General features: G+C 42.1%; 1 protein-coding gene across 6 annotated transcripts in view; it reads left to right on the forward strand.

Moving 5' to 3' along the window:
- The window catches only part of CCDC171 (coiled-coil domain containing 171), a 259,692-nt gene that overhangs the window by 215,425 nt on the left and 25,462 nt on the right, over window positions 1-18,805 (forward strand). For all 6 annotated transcript variants that reach the window (XM_053301832.1, XM_053301835.1, XM_053301831.1 and 3 more), the window contains one exon: window positions 13,749-13,901. In XM_053301832.1, the coding sequence (XP_053157807.1) occupies window positions 13,749-13,901 (153 nt within the window). The remainder of the gene's footprint in view (window positions 1-13,748; window positions 13,902-18,805) is intronic.

Here is an 18,805-nt window from a genome sequence, read left to right on the forward strand (position 1 = left end):
CTAATTTCCAAGCTCCTGTCTGTGCTCGGACATTCCCCCACCCCAGGCATGTCATCCAAGGGGCTGACGCACACCCCCGGGGGAGAAAAAGACTCCGAAAGAGTCCCAGCAACAAGAGCCCACCTGAGGAAGGAGGGGGAAGAACTAGGAAGAAGAAACAGCTAAGGATTGAAAACCTCCTCCTCCGCAGCTGAGGCAGCACCATTTGCTGTGAGTAGCAAGAACAGATTCGCAGCCCTGGCCACGGAAGCCCCCACCACCAAGCCGGCTCCCCAGGGGACAGATATCAAACAATCCACCTTAAAATTGTCTCATCAGAAAGAGAAGGAGGGAAACTCCCTGAGACAAAGGTCCAAAGCTCTGTAGCTGGACAAGTACTCCCAGTCTGACCTTGTTACCCAGCAGCTAAGCGATGTTTGCCTTATCTCAGCTGAAAGCCTGATTTTAATTTTAGGGAAACTGAACCAAATTGGGGGACAAACAGAGAGTTTAACACAGGCTTTTGCCCAGTTAACAGCTAGGACCCAGCAAGGAGTTAACAGCTAACAGCTCTGCTGACATCAACAGCTCCCAGCCAGCCCTCCCTGACTCACTGCACTGGGTTCACCCAGAAGCAGCTGGAAATAACAGGGGAAAGCTGCAAAGAACCTTACAAACCCATCAGACTCTTATCCACCTTCTCAGGAAGGATTCATATTTATGGGCAAGCAAAATAAAGATACTCACCTCCCTTTTGGAGCTCCTAAACCAACTCCCCCTCAGAGGTAGAACATTTTCACCTTCTGCCGACACAGCTAGACCATAAAAGGCTATTCATAACCTTTAAGTCACCAAGGGTGCCCACACAGCTAATACAATCAGTCCAACACTTGAGACAATTCCACATTACCTCGTACCGTGTCTTTAAAGATTTTGGCTTCAGACCATTAAGGGCCTCAAAAACATTAGCAGCAAGAATTCTGGCTCCTACATTAACAATAAATTGCCCCTTCTGAGCCATAGCAGCGCCTCACTAGCTGAGGCTCGGAATGCTCCACCAAGGAAACAAATCCAAAACAAGCCCTCTAGTTAAGATAAGCCACAACCAACTCTCTCTACAGATTTGGCTGACTCTCAGCTCTGCAGAAAAGATGACCTGCGTCAATTATAGAGTAAACTTGCAGCACTTTTGAAGAGATTGAGCCCCAAAAGACACAGAGATGGTTATTCAGCCACATACCCTACCACAGACTCTGACTCCGATCAGGAATTATCAATAGAAGTTCAGCTAAAATCACCTCCCAAAAGACTTTTGCAACTGAATGAGGATCTGAAACGGATCTGGAAAGTGACTGTGATCAAGACTAATCTCCCAGGCTCCTCCCTATCTCTAACGAATATCCTAGGACACTCAGGACAGAGGCCCCAGAAGTGAGTGACAAACCTCCACCAGGGGCCACTACCTTGCAAGAACTGCACCCTGGAATGCTATTTTCCAGTGACCCACACTTCGACAAGGTCACTGTGCTGTTGTGCTCAAGCAACCCGTACGTGCCAGCCACCCTAGGGGAGCGTCTCCATGCCCCCCCTCATCTCCACAACTTGAGGAACCACAAACCATTTTGGATACACCTGAGAGTAGGTCGTCCCCCCCCCCCAGCTCCATTTGTCTCCCTACTTAAGTCATGATCAACTGGAGGATGAGGGTCCTTTGGGACAGTCATCATCTCAGAAGGAAGAACAGATGCATACATCCCTGGAAGTAGGCCAAGTGTCAGAGGTAGGGGCCCCTGCCGTGCTCTCATCGATCTGGCCCTCTCTGTAACCGCAGAGGACTTCAGCACACAAGGCATGGGTCCAGGAACTCTCCTCAACAGCAACCCCCACTCTGACACCTTTGCCATGCTAACCCCTCCAGAAGGCTCGTCTGCATCACAGGGACTTAGAACACAAACTGAAGAGATTCCCTCCCAGGGAGGACTGGCGCTCATAGTGGTGGGTGCCCAGGAACCTGGAAGTGCTCCACCAGCTATCTCCCCTCAGGACTTATGCTTCCCACAGCAACCCTGTGTGGACCCGATGAAATCACAGGATCCCTCCACACAATTACCACTTTTTGACCCTGCACAATGACATCCTCCAGACCGGCATGGGGATCAAGCTCATATAATGGAACCTCACCGGCTTGGTTCATTGCAGAGATACAGACTGCAACAACTTCCTCTCACAATTTGATATTATCCTAGCCCAGGAAACCTGGACCACAGCCAACCTTACACTCAATGGATTTCACTCATTCTCTGGTGGTGGTACCTGGGACTGGGCGTGGAAGGCTCAAAGGAGGCTTGGCAATTCTTGTCTCCACTCCCTGCGGGCAATGCTGTCCCCCCTCACCTTGTTAAAACAATATGCTATGGCCTAGCTAATCCATTTTGGCACCAGTTCACTGCTGCTAATCAATGCATATTTACCCCCTCAGCAACAGAAACCTGTAATTTGCTCTCTATGGACTGAGCTCAAGCAATAGACAAATGACCTACTGTTGGCGAACCTTGAAGCACTGGTGGTGATGGCAGGTGACTTCAATGCTAGGATGGGACCAGACCTTATTTAATGTTACCGGGAACCTGCTCCCTTTGGTGGTGAACTTTGAGGTCATCCCTCATGTAGATAGTGACCATTTTCCATTCCTCCTCCAACTGGCGCCCTTGGCCCAACAGTTAACGCCTGGAGATTTGCCACGCTCTCAATATTTTACCAGAGGGTCAGGGGAGTTGCTGTGCCAAATGGACACCTCAGCTTGATCAAACGATAAAAGAATTGCCTGCGGTAGAACCCTTTCTGACTTCTCAGCAAGACCTCACTTCGAAGGAGCCGTCTCTTGTCCCTCTGGAGAGGTATGATGCTTTAGTACGTTTGTTGGTCCTACATTTTCTGGCAATCAATTTCATGGGATGACCTCTGGTTCTAGTGTTAAGTGGGAGAGAGAAAAACTGTTACTGCAAACTCCTCCAATGTTTGCATGATGAAGTGGTCTTCTGGAATCATCCCTATGTACCCAAGCCTACAAGTTAGCACATTCAGAAAAACACTATTTTTCCTAGTGTTCATAAGGTCATGCTGCAGCCCACCCTTGTAAGAAAATCTGATTCATCTAAACATGGTTTCTAAACTGGGGGAAATAGAGTAAATGTTGCATTTATTTATATCAATAATGATTAGCACAAATGGGTAGACACAGCCTCACTTTTTAGCAAGACATTGGCAGTGGTTTGAACTGTCTTTGCATGATAAGGACACCCACTGAGAAAGGGGTGAGGCAGGTGAAAGAACCCCTCTTAGCAACTGCATGGGCCTTCCCTGGGAAAAATGTCCTCTCAGCTATTTATTTATATTTATGCCCTGCTATTCCACCAGAAGATGTTCTAGCTTGCAGTAAATAGCATATTAAACAGAAAAAATCTGTTTAAACCCCATAAATCTCCTAAAGCAGTATACAGTGTTTAAAAACCACAGACATTTATGTATTTTTAAAGCAGCAATTAAAAACCCATTTCAATTCCAGCTTACTGTGAAATCAGCTCCCAAGAACTCAAAAAATCCTTATGGAATGCAGAGATTTTAACTAACCCCTGAATATCTTAATAAGGTGGACCTAGTCAATCTCTTGGGAGAAAGTTCCACATTAGAGGTATCACAGCTGAAAAAAGCCCAGCATCTGATTGCACCTCAAATTGTGGTATTTACGTGAAGCAACACTTCACTCTCCAGCTGATCTTAACTGGTGTGTGTGTGTGAGCATGTGTGATATATGGGGAAAGGGAGTTCCCAAAAGTAAATCATCACGAGGTAAACACCCTGAGGTGGTTAAAGTTTTGATTCCTTTCATTATTGGATAAATTTGTTTCATTAAACTTCTTGATCTCCACTAGGACCTTTGTCTAATAGTATTAATTTAGAACACTAGTGTTGTTCTTGAGGCAGTTATACTTTGCAATAAATGCCATGATGACTTTTATATGCTAGTCTATTGTGGTTTCCAGTAGAAGCACTTCCCCTTCCATCTGTCAATTCCAACACTCTTTTTTCAAAAACATTTCCATAGAAAATCATGTCCTCACAGCACATTTCACATTTTACTGAGAGCTTCTGTTCCTCAGGTTATCCAGAGAGACCTTGATATTGAAACTAAGAGAGCAGAGTTAGGCCCAAAGCTCCCACAGCCAGGGATATTATAGAGCGGGGAGGAGGGGATCTAGAAAGAAATCAACTTTAAAATTTTGTATGCCATGTTTAAATAAGTCCACTACAAGTTTATCATCAGAACAAAATCCATATAAAGGAGATCATTAGAAAAAAGATTGAACAGCAGCAATAGAACAGTTCTGATGAATATCCTCCCATGAGACCTCTTCTGATGCCTGAGAATGCTTTTGAGTTTACAACTTCTTCTGTAGCCACCAGAATTACCTTTTGCAATTACCCAGATGAGGGAAATTCAGATCCCATAGTTCACCCACCACAACCTGAGCTTTTAAGACAGTAAAATGATTTGTAAAACATTTTTTTAACTATGGCCCTATTCAGATATGATGTTCAACACTTGTATAACGTGTGTACAGTGTATGCAGCTACAGATCTGTACACTGTTACAGTGACTCACACATTATGTTGAACACAGTATACTTCCTATCTGTACCATGAATTTGAGGTGCCTGTGCTTGTACCTTCAGCTGTACCACTACCTGCCTGATGGTACACTTCCTATCTGTACAATGAATTTGAGGTGCCTGTACCCTTAACAGTACCTGTCTGCTTTGAGGTGCCTCCACCCTCAACTCTACCTGTTAAAATGAATGCAGGTACATTTATTCACACACAAATAGGTATGAGTGTACAGACAACTGTATACTCAAACATCATAATAGGGTTCTGAGTTTATGAATCTGTTGACCCATTCTATTTTAAAATATATAGAAATTTCAAAGTAAATAGATTGGTTTTTTTTCACATTAAAATAGATTCCACATTTTTTTTCACACATCATTTTTATATTTTTCAGGCATAGGACTGAAGGTGCAAAGTGCAGCAACTTGCCAGTCTTTTAACTTCTCGCTTCCAGTTAAAATGCCAGAAGAACCCAGACCTCTTCTGCTGGCACTTTGAATTGAAGCATGATATTAAAAATAATTGTGTATCTGCACATTTGTTCTTTACTTCTATGCATGATGGGGAACACCACTTGTAGGGGCAGGGAGGGGACACCAAAATGGCAAGAAAAGGAAAGTGTGATTCAGCTCTGTGACTAGAATTGACAAGTAATACAGAATAACTGGTACTGTTGCACAACACCATTTCTGTTTTACGTATCCACATCAAACCTTCTTTGCCTGTATTGCTTTTTGGCCAAACTTCATACTGAACATAACATTTGTAGTCTCTTCAGATTTTCATCCTAGTAGTTTGCTACACTAAAGTTAGGCTTGCATTCTTTTGAAGTACATTTATTATTCTCTGTCTTGTTCCTTTTCATCTCTTTGTGTATAATGCCCTTAGGTAAATTTATTACCTACTAACATTCTTTTTAGTTCAGGAATTTCCTGAAGGCTGAAAGCCTAAAAGGCAAATATTAATTTGGATTTTTCTTCTTTTTTCATACTTAAAAAGCAACACAATCTAAACTTTGTGGAGTTCTCTTATTTCTGTACATAGCTTTCAGTTCTTACTGGTCTATTTACTATATAGTTTTATGTTTTCATCTTGCTTGGAGGCTTTATATTTGCTGTGCTATTTTTTCTGATTCTGTTCAGTAGATAATATTTTATCTCTAGATGAAAGTTTATCTTAGTTGCCATCCACTGTCAAGTAGAGATAAGAATCTCTAATTTTGAGACTAATATTGCTGTAAACATGAAGGTCAATGTTACTATATAGTAGATGGTTTTATTAAAGCTGCAAGTCTGTCACACTTACTAGGCAATATGTTACCAGCTGAGCTTATTCTGCAAGGCTCCCAGAAGCCTCCTTGTTTACAGCTGCATCTCCAGGCTTGGAGATTGCACTTTTGCTATGTTCAGGAGCTGCACCACCATGTGAGCTCCCAGTTTATATGATACATGGGGACAAGTGACTTAGTTGGCAGTGGACTGGTCACCCCTAGATTTGAACACCAGCAATATACATTGGAAAGGAGATTAGTTTCACACACACTCTCTTTCTATGAGGGGCCCCCTGGCTAGGCAGACTCCAGAACTAACTATTATGAGTTGTCTGGCATCCGAGGTAATTTTGGACTTGGAGTGAACTCTAAAAACTCCCCCATCCTCTCTCAAGAGAGAGAACACCTGTTGCAAATGAAGCAATTAGGCCAGGAAGGGAAAGCAGATAAAAGTGGTGCTGCAGCCTCCATCACAATAGGGATGAGCCAGTGACATAACTTTGAACAGGGTGCCCATCGAAACTTTTGACAAAATTATTGGGAGAGTCAGTCCCAGCACAGGATACTTTTTGATGCACCTGTACACTCTGATTTTGATTACAATCTGCCTTGCATACAATAGGCAATTCACACACTGTCTCACCCAGGAAGGACGATCAGTAACAAAGAATTTCAGGGCTAGTCCACCTGAACAGCTTTAGACAGCAAAGCATGACAACAGAAAGATGCCCCCGAGGCACGTTTTGGGATATAAGTATCCCTGACTCCATGACCCAGTGTGCTCCCTTGTGCTTTACACTGGGGACTCCAACTACAAGACATCTTTGTGCTCCCTTGTGCTTTACATTGGGGACTCCACTGCTACGAGTATTCCCCTCTCCACTGGGGCCACTCGAGCAGAAATCACTGTCTGCCTGAGCAATTCGCTGCCCTCATGGCAAGGCTCATTGTGCCTGGTTTTAGATAGGTCCCCCTGCCAATCTATCCAGCTGGCCTTATGCTGTAACTCTCCTCTTGAGGAACCCCACTGACTCCTTCAACTCTCCTGCTCCCCACTTCACCTCCGTGGACAGATGCTAATCTCCAGCTGCCCGAGTCAGATCTTAGTGAGGACAGGTAATAAAGCCTCTCGCCCAGCTCCTTCAGGGCTAAATCTATTCCTTTCTTTTATTTCTGAAACCTTAGTGTCCACTCTTAAAGTAACTCTCTCTAGCCCTCCTTGGAATTTACACATAATTTGGAACTTCAAGCTAAATGAAGGACTGCTCCGCTCCCCACCCCACTCAGACACCCCTCGGCTGTGGTAAGGGGAAAAAAAGTTTTAAAAAACCAAAACTCAAAAACCGGAGGTTTGGCGGGGCTCGTGCGCAGGGGTGTATCTAGGGTGGGGCAAGTAGGACACGTGCCCCGGGCGCCACTTGAAGGGGGCGCCATTATTTAAAATTAAAATTTTTTAAAACATGGCCAATGAAAACAAAATGGCCACCACACATGCTCAGATGGCCTCTGTGAGGCCCTAGGCCATGCCAGGCCTCACAGAGGCCATTTGAGCATGCGTGGTGGCCATTTTGTTTTCATTGGCCATTTTAAAAAAATAAATTAATTAAAAAATGGCCACCACACATGCTCAAATAGTCCCTGTGAGGCCCTAGAGGCCAGCAAGGGGAGGGGGAACCTTTGCAGACCCCCCCAGCCTTTAGGAAGCCCCCTGAAGGGGCTACAGGTAAAAAAAATTGTTTTAATTTAATATAATATGTCACTGTACACATATTCAGATTGGCACTATGTACAGAGAATCAGGGCTTGTGAATACCGAGCTGAAGTTTATGAGCTAGGATTGTATTCATTTGCTCTTACTCTGCTTCTTGTGATAAGTGAGTTAAATGTGATGTCTTAATAATATTAATGGTGAATTTGTCTTTGAATCAGTGTGAAATCCTTAGTATTAAGGCCCACTGGGAGTTTCTTGCTCTCTTTCTCTCATTTTAACTGTCCTTCTGAAAGACTAGAATATATTCCAAGCAGTGACACAGTTTACTCTGCATATCCTTTAATTATTTTCAAAGTATCTGGGAAAACTCAAATTCTCCATTTGTTTTTAAAACTTATGTAATAGTGATGCTACAATGCATAGTAGAGAATTAGACAGGCACTTCTGTTTAGTTTTCCAAGTACACCTCCACATAGTCTTTGGGTATTTCATGAGCCCCAGCATCCTGAAATTTGTAGTTTCCCAGCATTTTTTGGTCTGGTTACATCCACTGCTAAATAGTTTTTGAAAGATTAAAAGATTAATGAGCTTGACTTGTATTTTTCAGCTGATATTATGGTGAAGTTATCTGAAAGATGGGCTTCAGATGTTAGGACAGGGGGCGCAATTTCAGTGCTTGCCCTAGGAGCTATTTCCTCTAGATACGCCTCTGCTCGCATGGGGTGGCTGCTGAGTCCCCCCAGCCATTTGGAGCCTCCCCCGCCCCCGCACCCTGGGGGACCGGACCTGGTCCCCAAGGTTAGTACGCCTCTGACTGGGGGTGCCGACCAATCACCCTCGAGGCAGTTTCATCAACAGTAAGACCACTGAATACAGTGGGACTTTTTTCTGAGTAAATATGCACAAGATTGTGCTTTTATCTAAAAAAAACTACTTAATTGTGACTGGGTGTGTCCATACAGATGCATATATGTGTATTAGTATTTAAAGCAATATTTGTTTTTGACTGTTTAAACTACTTAAAATCTGTTCAACATTAATATTGCTTTAATAATGTACAAACATGCATCTGTACAGACAAATGCACACTTTACCACGCTACCTATGAGATTACAATGTAGTTGTCTACTTTGCCCTCTTTGACTATGACCTCCATTGAGCTGTTCTGGCAGAACGTTTCTTATTAGTAACTATAATCTGTTAAAATGCATAAATGTGTGTGTACTCATTTCTGCACACCTGGGTTATGCCCATTTTCATTGTCTGATATGTTGTACAATGCAACGTGGCTGGTTCTCAATCATCTACACTGCTGCAGCTGTTTAAAGGAACACCTGTGGTCCTTCAGAACATGGGATGTGGCTAAGTAACCAGGCCTTCCTTTGGCCTGAGAAGGACCAACTGCAGTCTGGTCCTTCCCCGCTGAAAAGAACTATATACTCCCGCCACCATTTCCAGTAGGCTGCAACAGGAGATGGGACAAAGCAGCTAGGCCCTCTATTGGCCTGCCATCTCACCCTCCAAGAAGAACTCCCCCGCCCCTTGTGAGCCCCTTTGGGGAATGCTGTAAACCACTCTTAACCTGTGGGATAGAGTGGATAATCAATTTGTCTATTTATCAATCTGCAACCATATAATTAGGCTATTGCCTTTATATGTTCAGCCAGCCGACATTGTTTTGGAAATCAGTATTAGTACACAGGTCCTTTCTCAACTGGCAGATTATCTGGGAGAAAACTGTGCTGCCACCAGGTTATCACCACCACTATAAGATGCTTGGTTAAGAATATATTATGTATAATGGAAAAAGGAAAAGGTAGGGTAGAAGGTCAGTCAGGAAACAGATTTGTTCTCTTATTAGTTCCTTGCATTTGGTTACTTCTGAGTAATTTGTTACTGTTTCTACTCTAAAATTGGCAGCCTTGTGTATGTTTTAGATTTTATTAACTTACATCCTGTATTTCAATTTAAAATGGGCTTTTAATACTTGAAATTAAAATGCTTCAGTCTTCAGAATTGCTGTGGCTAGGTTTCCTGCCCCACTGACATTCTTACAATACTCTTCCATCTGGAAAGGGATTTTGGTTTTAAAATGAAAGTGCTATATGAATCTGTCTGGGTTGTAAAAGCTACTTGCCATATTTTCTATTAAAGAGCAATATAACTTGTGTGGGTTGGGATTTTGTTTTTGTTTTTGGTTTTTCCTCCCGTCGTGTTTACAATGATAAGTGACTATTTTCAAATATTCTGTTGCTAATTCCCCTCTTACAATATTACCAATTCAGTCAGAAATCAAGATGTTATATTCCTGTATAATGTCTTTTTTTTTTTTTTAACAAAACGTTTTAATTTTGGGAAATCAGTAGGGTTGTGCCGAAACATGATCCAGCTGTCTGAAATGCAGGCACCTCCCTTTATATTTGAGGGCTTACACAGCCCCTTTAAAGTGGAGAAGAGCAGATCTGTACTTGCTCCTCTTCCGCTCACCACCATTGCTCCCTCCAACAATATGCACGTCCCCGTGGGGCGTCTCCCAGCTGCCCCTTCGTGGTACTGGCATGCACATGGCCTCTGTGAATGCATGATGGCCATGTGTGTGCTGGCGCCATGCAGGGGCAGCTGGGAAATGCTCTGCCAGCATGCGGGCATAGCTGGGGGAGTGGCGGCAATGGCGTTGAGCAGAAGTGTAATAGGTACAGACCTGCTCTCCTCTGCTTTAAAGGTGCTTTGTAAGCCCTTGAATTTAAATGGAGGTGCCTGCAATTTGGGCAGCCAAATCACATTTTGGCATATCCCTATAAATCAGTGCACTTTACAGTACTTCCTTGCAGCATGGTTGCACAAAATACCAACCAATGACCTTGAATGTTTCTATGTTACTTTTGAAGAGTGGTGGTATTTTGTCCAGTCACACCTACATTTGTTAATGTGTGAATGCAGAATGTTGAAATGGTAATTCATAATTATCTTTTGAAGAGAAATCCTCAATTTAACAAGCTTCAGGAAGTAGTTTAGAGTTCATGTATCTTTCCAAAATACATTTAATATTCTGATGTTACATTTTCACACATTAACACATAGGCATGAGTCCCAAGAGCAGTTTATCTTTTTCTTTTAAATGTCAGGTGGATAGTAGACCTAAGACTAACTATTCATACCACTGAACTTTTACACTGGATGAAATAAAATAATTTTGCACTAGTACATTTGATATAAGACTAGTGGAGGGTAAATGTGACGTAGCCAAATGACAGAAAGTTTAGTTATCTTGCACAGTAGCATGCAGACATGGTGCCTTAACCTACATAGCTCTGTCAAATCTCACTCATTGGAAGAGAAACGTGGATATAGAAAATAAGTAAAAATGGATGGACTCAGGGCAGTCACTCTGCCAAGCAGGCAGCTACACAGAAGATGGGTGATTGTTATATACCATAAATTGAATGAACGATTAAAAAAATAATTTTCCAAAAGCTTAAGTTATGTGATACTCTGTAGAATAGAAAGACAGCTGCATATTGTAAGCTGTATAGACTCTTCAGCATATAGTAAAGTATTTTTTCTTCTAAACAGAAATCTTGATTTTTCTTAATTATCCCACAGGATACTTTATGCTGAGTCAGCAGTAAATCAGTTCTTGGCAGCACACTAATAAATACATTGGACTACTGGAAATACCATCTTTCCACTGAGATTTAAAAATGAGGCTCTGAACACTTGATACTGAAAATTCCATGGTTCCTTTTGGGAAAGTAGGAAATGTTACTCCAATGAACCTTTCCAAAATTAAAATATATGTAGTCCAGTCTAAATTTCACTTGGGAGGTTAAACTGGATTATAGCAGGATTCATAATGGCTATGGTTTTTTTATGATTACATCAAGTGCTATTCTATCTAGTCATTTGTACTTGTCTAACTTTATGATATTTGCCTAGTATAAAAAAGAGTGGTATTTAACTTGTTTTCTTTTTAAAAGAACAATTGTCATACTGTAAATGAGAATTTTAAAAAGTAAATATTGCAAGATAAGTGAAAGTGTATTGTTTTCCTGAGATTAAGTAGATAACTTCTTTACATTTGTGCAGTGTTCCACATGAACTATCTAAGGGGTTCCCCCCCTTTTTTTTGCCCGGGGTGGGGGGGAGCAAGGGTTTAAGGTTTTTATCACAATCAAGTACTCTTTTTTTTTTTGCATTTCTGTCTATCACTGAAAGTCTATGCTGGTTATACAGTACATTCAATTTAATAATGACTCACTTCCATGCATTGGCATCATTCACAGGTGATGCATTTCAAACTCAAAGATATTAGTACCATTTGTAAAAAAAACCCCATATCTTGATATTTAAATAATAGTGTGCAACAAGCCCCGGATGATAGTTGGTGATGATTGCCCCAGTCTGCATTATATAATGTAAAAATAAATGCTACATTAGATGCCTCGCATCTGAATACCCATTGGACAGTGCAGATGCATATTTACCTGCAGTTTGCACATGTTTCAAATTTTGCAGGGTCCATGCATGGAAGCTGCTTTTCTACAAATATTTTCTTACCTTTGCTGGATCAATTATTCTCACTTTGGCCATTACCCAACCCCAACCTGATCCAGAGTGAAATAGATTTCAGAACAATGATCTCTTTGGCCGCCTGTGGACGTAACGGGGAGTCTGAGGTGAACTCACCTCAGATTCACCTCCCCATGTTGTCCAAATGATTGGAACCATGGTTCCAATTTGGCCCCCAAACCTCAGAATGAACCCTCAGTCTGTAGTGAGTTTCACTCACCCAACCAAAGGTCCTTTCTGACCACCGTCTGGATTCTGCCTTAACTCCAAACTGGAGTTAAATGAGGAGTTAAGTGGAGTTAAATGAGGAACCAGGCTGCAATGCTCTTGGCTGGTGCATGCTGTACTTCCAGTGTTGGAGGAAACCCATGCAGCCAGTCCTGCCCCTCTTGCTGACTGAGATTGTGATCATTTTGGCGCGTGTGTGTGTGTATGAAGGCAAGCTGAAGGTCCGTTGAACTTGCGGTTTGCCGTTCCATGTAAAGGCGGCCTTAGAGATTTGCTCACAAGTGAGCTCTTAATTTCACTGAAGCTTAAAAATGTTGAAGGAGCACCTGTGCCTGAAATATTGGATCAGAACATGATAATAAGACTGTTTGTGGTTACCACTCTGATCATTTTAAAACATGGAGTTGTTTTATTTGAGAAAATCTGGAGACATTAAAGAGAACATCATAGATTGCTTCAATCTTCAGTTATTCAATAAAGAAGTAGAATTATCCTCAGCCTTAATGCCATTCTTACATTTGGAAAATCAGTATAGGTCACTTCAGAGAGAAACTATAACCTATAAAATGTGATTAACCAGTTGTAAAGAAGTCCAATAATCCCAACAGTGTTATACTATTTAGGTCAGATATCAAGTTACCAGCCCTGCCAAATCATTTATACCCTCTTGTGCAGTTAACTTTATTATCAGTCTGATCAATATTACACGGCTGGGACATTCCTCTACTATATACCTGAACAGAATTATTTTCCCAGCTATATTGTAATCGGATTATTTACTTTCAGAGGTCTGTAACTTTCTTTAGTTTCATGCCAAATTAAATCTAATTCTTTTTAAAGGTGAGTTGGGAGAATTAGCAACTCCATTCATTTTGAAAATGTCGGTAGTTACCTCTGGAGTTCTCAGCTGACTGAGTAAAATTAGCTGAAAGAAGAATTTAAAAAGAGTCCAAAAAGAGCTGTTTACACATCAAAATGCATTATTTTTCAAAAACTATAGTAATGGGGTAAAGCCTTGCAAGTTTAATATTTAACACAATTTATTGTATTGGTTAATACTGCCAGATTTACATAGGTTTTTGGTAGATAGATAGATAAACTTTATTACGGTCTTTGACCAGTACATAGGTTTTGGTATATTTTTAGAGGAAAATATTGATGTTCTCTTTTGTAAGCATTCAAGGGTGTGTGTGTGTGTGTGTGTGTGTGTGTATGATTCTAAAAAAAGGGTAAATTGTCACATATTCCATGATTTGGCAGAGATGACACAGACTTGTTATGGCATATCAAGGTAACAATAATTTACTTTACTTGTCGTTTAAGGCTATGATTGTAAGTTTTATGGATGTCTACCAACTTGTGGGGTCCAGAGTATCCACACTAGAAAGAGAAATAATATCCCATCGACATCACACTGCAGCTCTGAAATCAGAACTCCAAACAGCGTGCCTTCGTGAGAATGAAAGCTTTCACTCAGTAAGTGGCTGCTGTAATTTTTATTTATTCTTGCAATTTTTACCCTGCCCCATGGCTTCCTACAATTTGCTTGTATAACTGAGTTGTGAGAATATTTTTGTTTATTATGTAGGGATAAATTATGCAATGTATTGTATGCACCACCTAGAGATGCACATATTAGGAGGTATATAAATGTGATAAATAAATATTATCAATAATTTGGTTTTTCACATTAAAATAGCAACACAAAATAATCATTCCCCACTCCCCATGAAAGCTTTTATAGATGATTTGGGGCAGCAGGAAGCAACTCTTGAATTTATAATGGGTATAGGACTGCCAAAGCCAAAAAGATAGCAACATAACTCTTACATTGGCAACTGAAGCCAACCGTTGAAGTTGAGAACTGAAAAGTTTAAAGATCCACTATCTCCCATAAAATATAATACAGTTAATTTTGTGTTTAACCAAACTGGAAATTGGAACATGTGATTATTTTCCATAGGCAACCTTACCTAATCATAACTTATTCTCTGGTAATAAGAAATGGTTTGATTCTTTCCCCAATAACATTAAAATCTAATTTCAAGACTAATTTCATGTCTGAATCATTATCGTCCATGTAAAAATTTGGGCTCATTTAAGGCCAATAAAGTGATTCCTTAGGTCTGTTAAGTGGTTTCATGGCCCGGAACTTAAACTTCAGTCAGCCCCAAGAACTTAAGCTTCACTGCTGCCACCAAGTAGACTTTTAGTACAAAACAGCAACCATTTGAGCATAAGGAACAAATAAAATATGAGATATCCAGTCTAACCTGCACCTAATACTATGCCTTAACCTAGAGTCCTTACTAGGAGTTTTCTTATAAGCATCTCCAATCAGCTTCTGCAACAAGCCAGGCTTTTTCCCTTTCTCAGCTTCAGGCTTGATCTTTCTTTCTACTACTGGAGGTTCAATTCCAGACTTGTCCTTCAGCTGCTTTGAGGGTGATTCAGTTCTCAGGAGAGTTTTCAGCCTAACTTTCCCAGGGATTTGTCAGCTCTAATTTCAGCAGCTCCTTTCAGGTCTTCTCTCTTGGCTCTCCAAGACTCCAGTTCCAACTTGACTTGACTCCAGCTTCAACTCTTCAGCTCACCAAAGTTTCAACGAACCCTCTGCTGCAGTCAAGCCTCCTTTTTATCCCCCCCCCCTTGCAAATTTCTCTAAACCAGTCCTAGATTCCAGCACTCTTTCTTTGAGTGCATCAGTGATGATCTTTTCTTTGCTAGGCACATTCTGTACCTGTATCTGGGACACTAGTAGCTTCCAAGATCATCTTTGCCACTTAGAGTTTGAGTTTTTCAGGGTTTGTACCCACTGCAAAGCATGGTAGCATGGTAGTTTGTCCATCAGGTAAACTGTTGACAAAAGTTGCAATGTTTGCATTTGTCCAGAACCCAATTTAGTGACCGTCCTTCTTTTTGAATTTTTCAATTTTCCCTGCTAAACTTGGGAAATCTTGACACAGACTCATTTTTGTTAAACAGCGGTTGGCCAGTTATTTGAACTGCCCACAACATGTTCTCATTTGCTCTGTATTTAAACCCCAGCCCAATGTCTCTAGGATTTTGGTACTACACTCGGTTCAGGCCAGTTAGTCCCAGTATCTTTTCCTTGGTACCTGACTTGGCCCCATTAAAACATTTATATAGCAGATCCATTATTTGTACTTAGTCAGAGACTTCCTTGGTTGAGGCACCAAGGTTTTAAACTTTCCCCCTAACCAAAACCTTTTGTACAGTTTTATACAGAATAGTATATTATTTAGTGATACTGGCTGACTTCCAGAATAAGGCTGTGCTGTCACACAAGCAGGGGAAAGGGTGTCCCCCCTGCCCCCGATCTTCCCTCGAAGCCGACTCAGTGTGTGTGACATGAAAATATGTCCCTAAGGGCTGCATAGCCATCAGGCACATATTTTCATGACACAATGGTCTTCATAGGAAAGGGGAGATAAACGAAAATCACCACTTCCCTTCCTTGCATAATGGTGCAGCCTTAGTCTGGAAGTCAGCATTGCTGCCCAGTGCAGTGGTGGTCTGCATGTCAGCCACTGATAACAGAAAGTGTGTTTTCATTAAAGCAACACAGTTTACACAACTGAAGCTAGATACAGGTATTTTGTTTGTGCTTTGATTCGTTGTCTCTGAATTCTTATTCTCAAATTTGGAATAGCACTTAAGGAGATGAAAATAATAACAAAATATTTTCCATGTTCACAAACTTTTCAAGTTTTTAACATACTCAAATGAATGGAAAGTGCAAAGCTTGTGTTATTTATTTAGTAATCCTACATAATAACTTTCCTAAACACCCAATCCACTCTGCAGTTTACTAGTTTGACTTTAAGCTGATTTGCTCCAATTGACTTCAGTATTCCTTATTACTCTAAGTTCCTTCTCTGTTGGTCTAATTTAGGAATGACAATTCTAATAGTAACAATTAAAACACAAATAAGGTTCCTTAATATATGTGTTCTGGTGTTTCTCTTCAGTTGAAGGACCTGGAATAAACTGATTTAGTCTTACTGACTTCAACTGTATGAATAGCCCAATACCTAGGCTTGTTTAGAACTGCAGGGTGAAGGTGGGAGTAAACCTGTCCTCCACTGGAAAACTTCAAGGTCATTCACACAATCAAAAATTGTGTTCTACCGGTTTGGGAGCTGTGTGTGCTCCCAGTATTTGGTTGTGTGGAAGCAAGGTAGGAGGAAAACCTGGGTAGCTTTTCCTCCTATCTTGCTTCCACACAATAACTTCTACACTGGTTTTCCTCTTACTTTGATTCCACAAAACCAGAAATCAGGAGCACACACAGCTCCCACACCTGGGTAGAACACAGTTTGTGATTGTGTGAATAAACTTATCAAGGTCATACCATCACATGCTCACAGACAGTGGAAAACCATGGAAGACTGAGGGAGGCTGGCGGTGGGGAGAGACACTGAAGACACACACACACATATACACGGCCACTGCAGCACCTCTTGAGGGCCACCACTGCCCTCGCTGGGTGGTAGGTAAGTCATTTTTTAAAAACTAAAAATGGAAACACACACACCCTGCCCTCAAACTGGGCCCAAACTGGCCTGAGAGATTCAGTCCGACCTCAGACTGAACCAGGTTCAGTTTGAGGTCGAACCACTCGAACTGAGCCAGTTCAAGTGCAATCTGGTTCAGTCTGAGGTCAGACCGAATCTCTTAGGCCAGTTTGGGTCCAATTTGAGGCCTAATATTTACATTTCTGTTATTTTTACATGGATAAATTATCCCTTAATGTTTACACAATTCTAAGACTGTATGATATCCTAAAAATGTAGAAATCAGAACTCCTGACTGTGAGGAGTTCCATTTTCAGTCTTGCCCAGCCTCATTAACAGACCAGCCCTGATCCAAAATCATGCAGTTAAACAACAGAGAGTCTGTCATCTTTAAGATATCTCTACCCTATGTGGTCCAGCATCTAGCCTCTGGTATCCCAAAAGGATTTTGTGCTATCTAGCCTCTGGTATCATAAAAGGGTTAGACACAATGCTAGGGAGTCTTGCAGTCTCCCAGTGGTGTCATTTGGAGTGGCCCAAAACTTATTTTTGAGAGGTGTACCTCCAGTGTTCCCTGTAAGGCATGCGCATGTGCACACGCTCACATGTTTTATGAAGTCCGCTCAGTTCATTTTAGATCCTGCTCAGGTTGAATCAGGAAGGCCCTGCTCTGAATTAGGGGTGTGCAATTCGGGTTTTCGGTGATTCGGTTCGGGACCCAAACCAAATCACCCCCGTTCTGTTCTGCGCCCGAATATGGGCTTCCCGAATCACCCCGATTCGGTTCAGATTCGGATTAAATCCGAATCCGAATCCGAATCGATTTGGGTAAGAAAAATGGGTCCCAGGGGCAAAATAGTGGGGTAGGGTGGTAGTGCCCAATGGGTGGAGGCTACCACCCAAGTTTCAGGGGAATTGGGCAAAGGGCTGATTTTTGGGGAATTGTTGAAGTTTACGCGTCTTTAAGGTTTTTCTCCATAAAGAAGCATTGAGGTGTCAGCAAATGTATAGCTTCACGGGGGGGGGGAAGGGGTGGCCTAGAGCAGTGTGGGGTTGGTGGTTGTGCCAGGTAGGGGCAAGGAAGCTACCTGAATTTTTTCAAAGGATTTGGGCAGAGGGCTGATTTTTGGTAAATTGTTGAAGATTACACGTCTTTAAGCTTTTTCCTCATAGGGTATACATGGAGCTTTCAGCAGCCCCATAAGTGCACTTGGGGGTTGCTGGGGTGGCCCAGAGCGAGTGGTAGTGTAGTGCACATATGGTGCCAACCACCCCCATGGGTTTCTAACCCATGGGGTACAGGGTTCTGTTGTTTCAGAGGTATTCTGAGTGTGGATTCTATGATAGCAAATTAGAGTGGATTCATGGTGTTTCATTGAAAATCTCATTTGCTATCATATCACCTTCCTGAAATTCTGGGGCTATTCAAATGACCGGGCAGGTGGGGGGCAGGCTGGGTCAACTCGCCTCCCCCCCCCCAGACGGGTGATCAAATGTTGCTGGGAGAGCAGACCGCACTCCCAGATGATCTGCGCTGCACCACACATTGTGGAGCTCCGGAAGCTGGGACCACGAGTTGGGACCTGCAATGTGCATTGGGGGATTCTAGGCACCTGTCCCTGTGTCCCCCTGGGTTGAACTTAGCCCGAGCAAATACACAGTCCCAGAGCTGGGGTTAAGGGAGTGCTCACGCCTTTAACCATGGCTAAAAGCTAGGTTAAAAAGCTGGGCTAGGCAACGTTGCACTGCTTGGATTGGACATGATCCTGGAGGTTTTGCATCCTAATCCAGTCTGGGTTTCCATAGCCTGTGTTAAGCTGTGTGTGAAAACAGCCTCGCTAA

This window comes from Hemicordylus capensis, chromosome 2 (assembly GCF_027244095.1).
Source record: "Hemicordylus capensis ecotype Gifberg chromosome 2, rHemCap1.1.pri, whole genome shotgun sequence".
NCBI lineage: Eukaryota > Metazoa > Chordata > Lepidosauria > Squamata > Cordylidae > Hemicordylus > Hemicordylus capensis.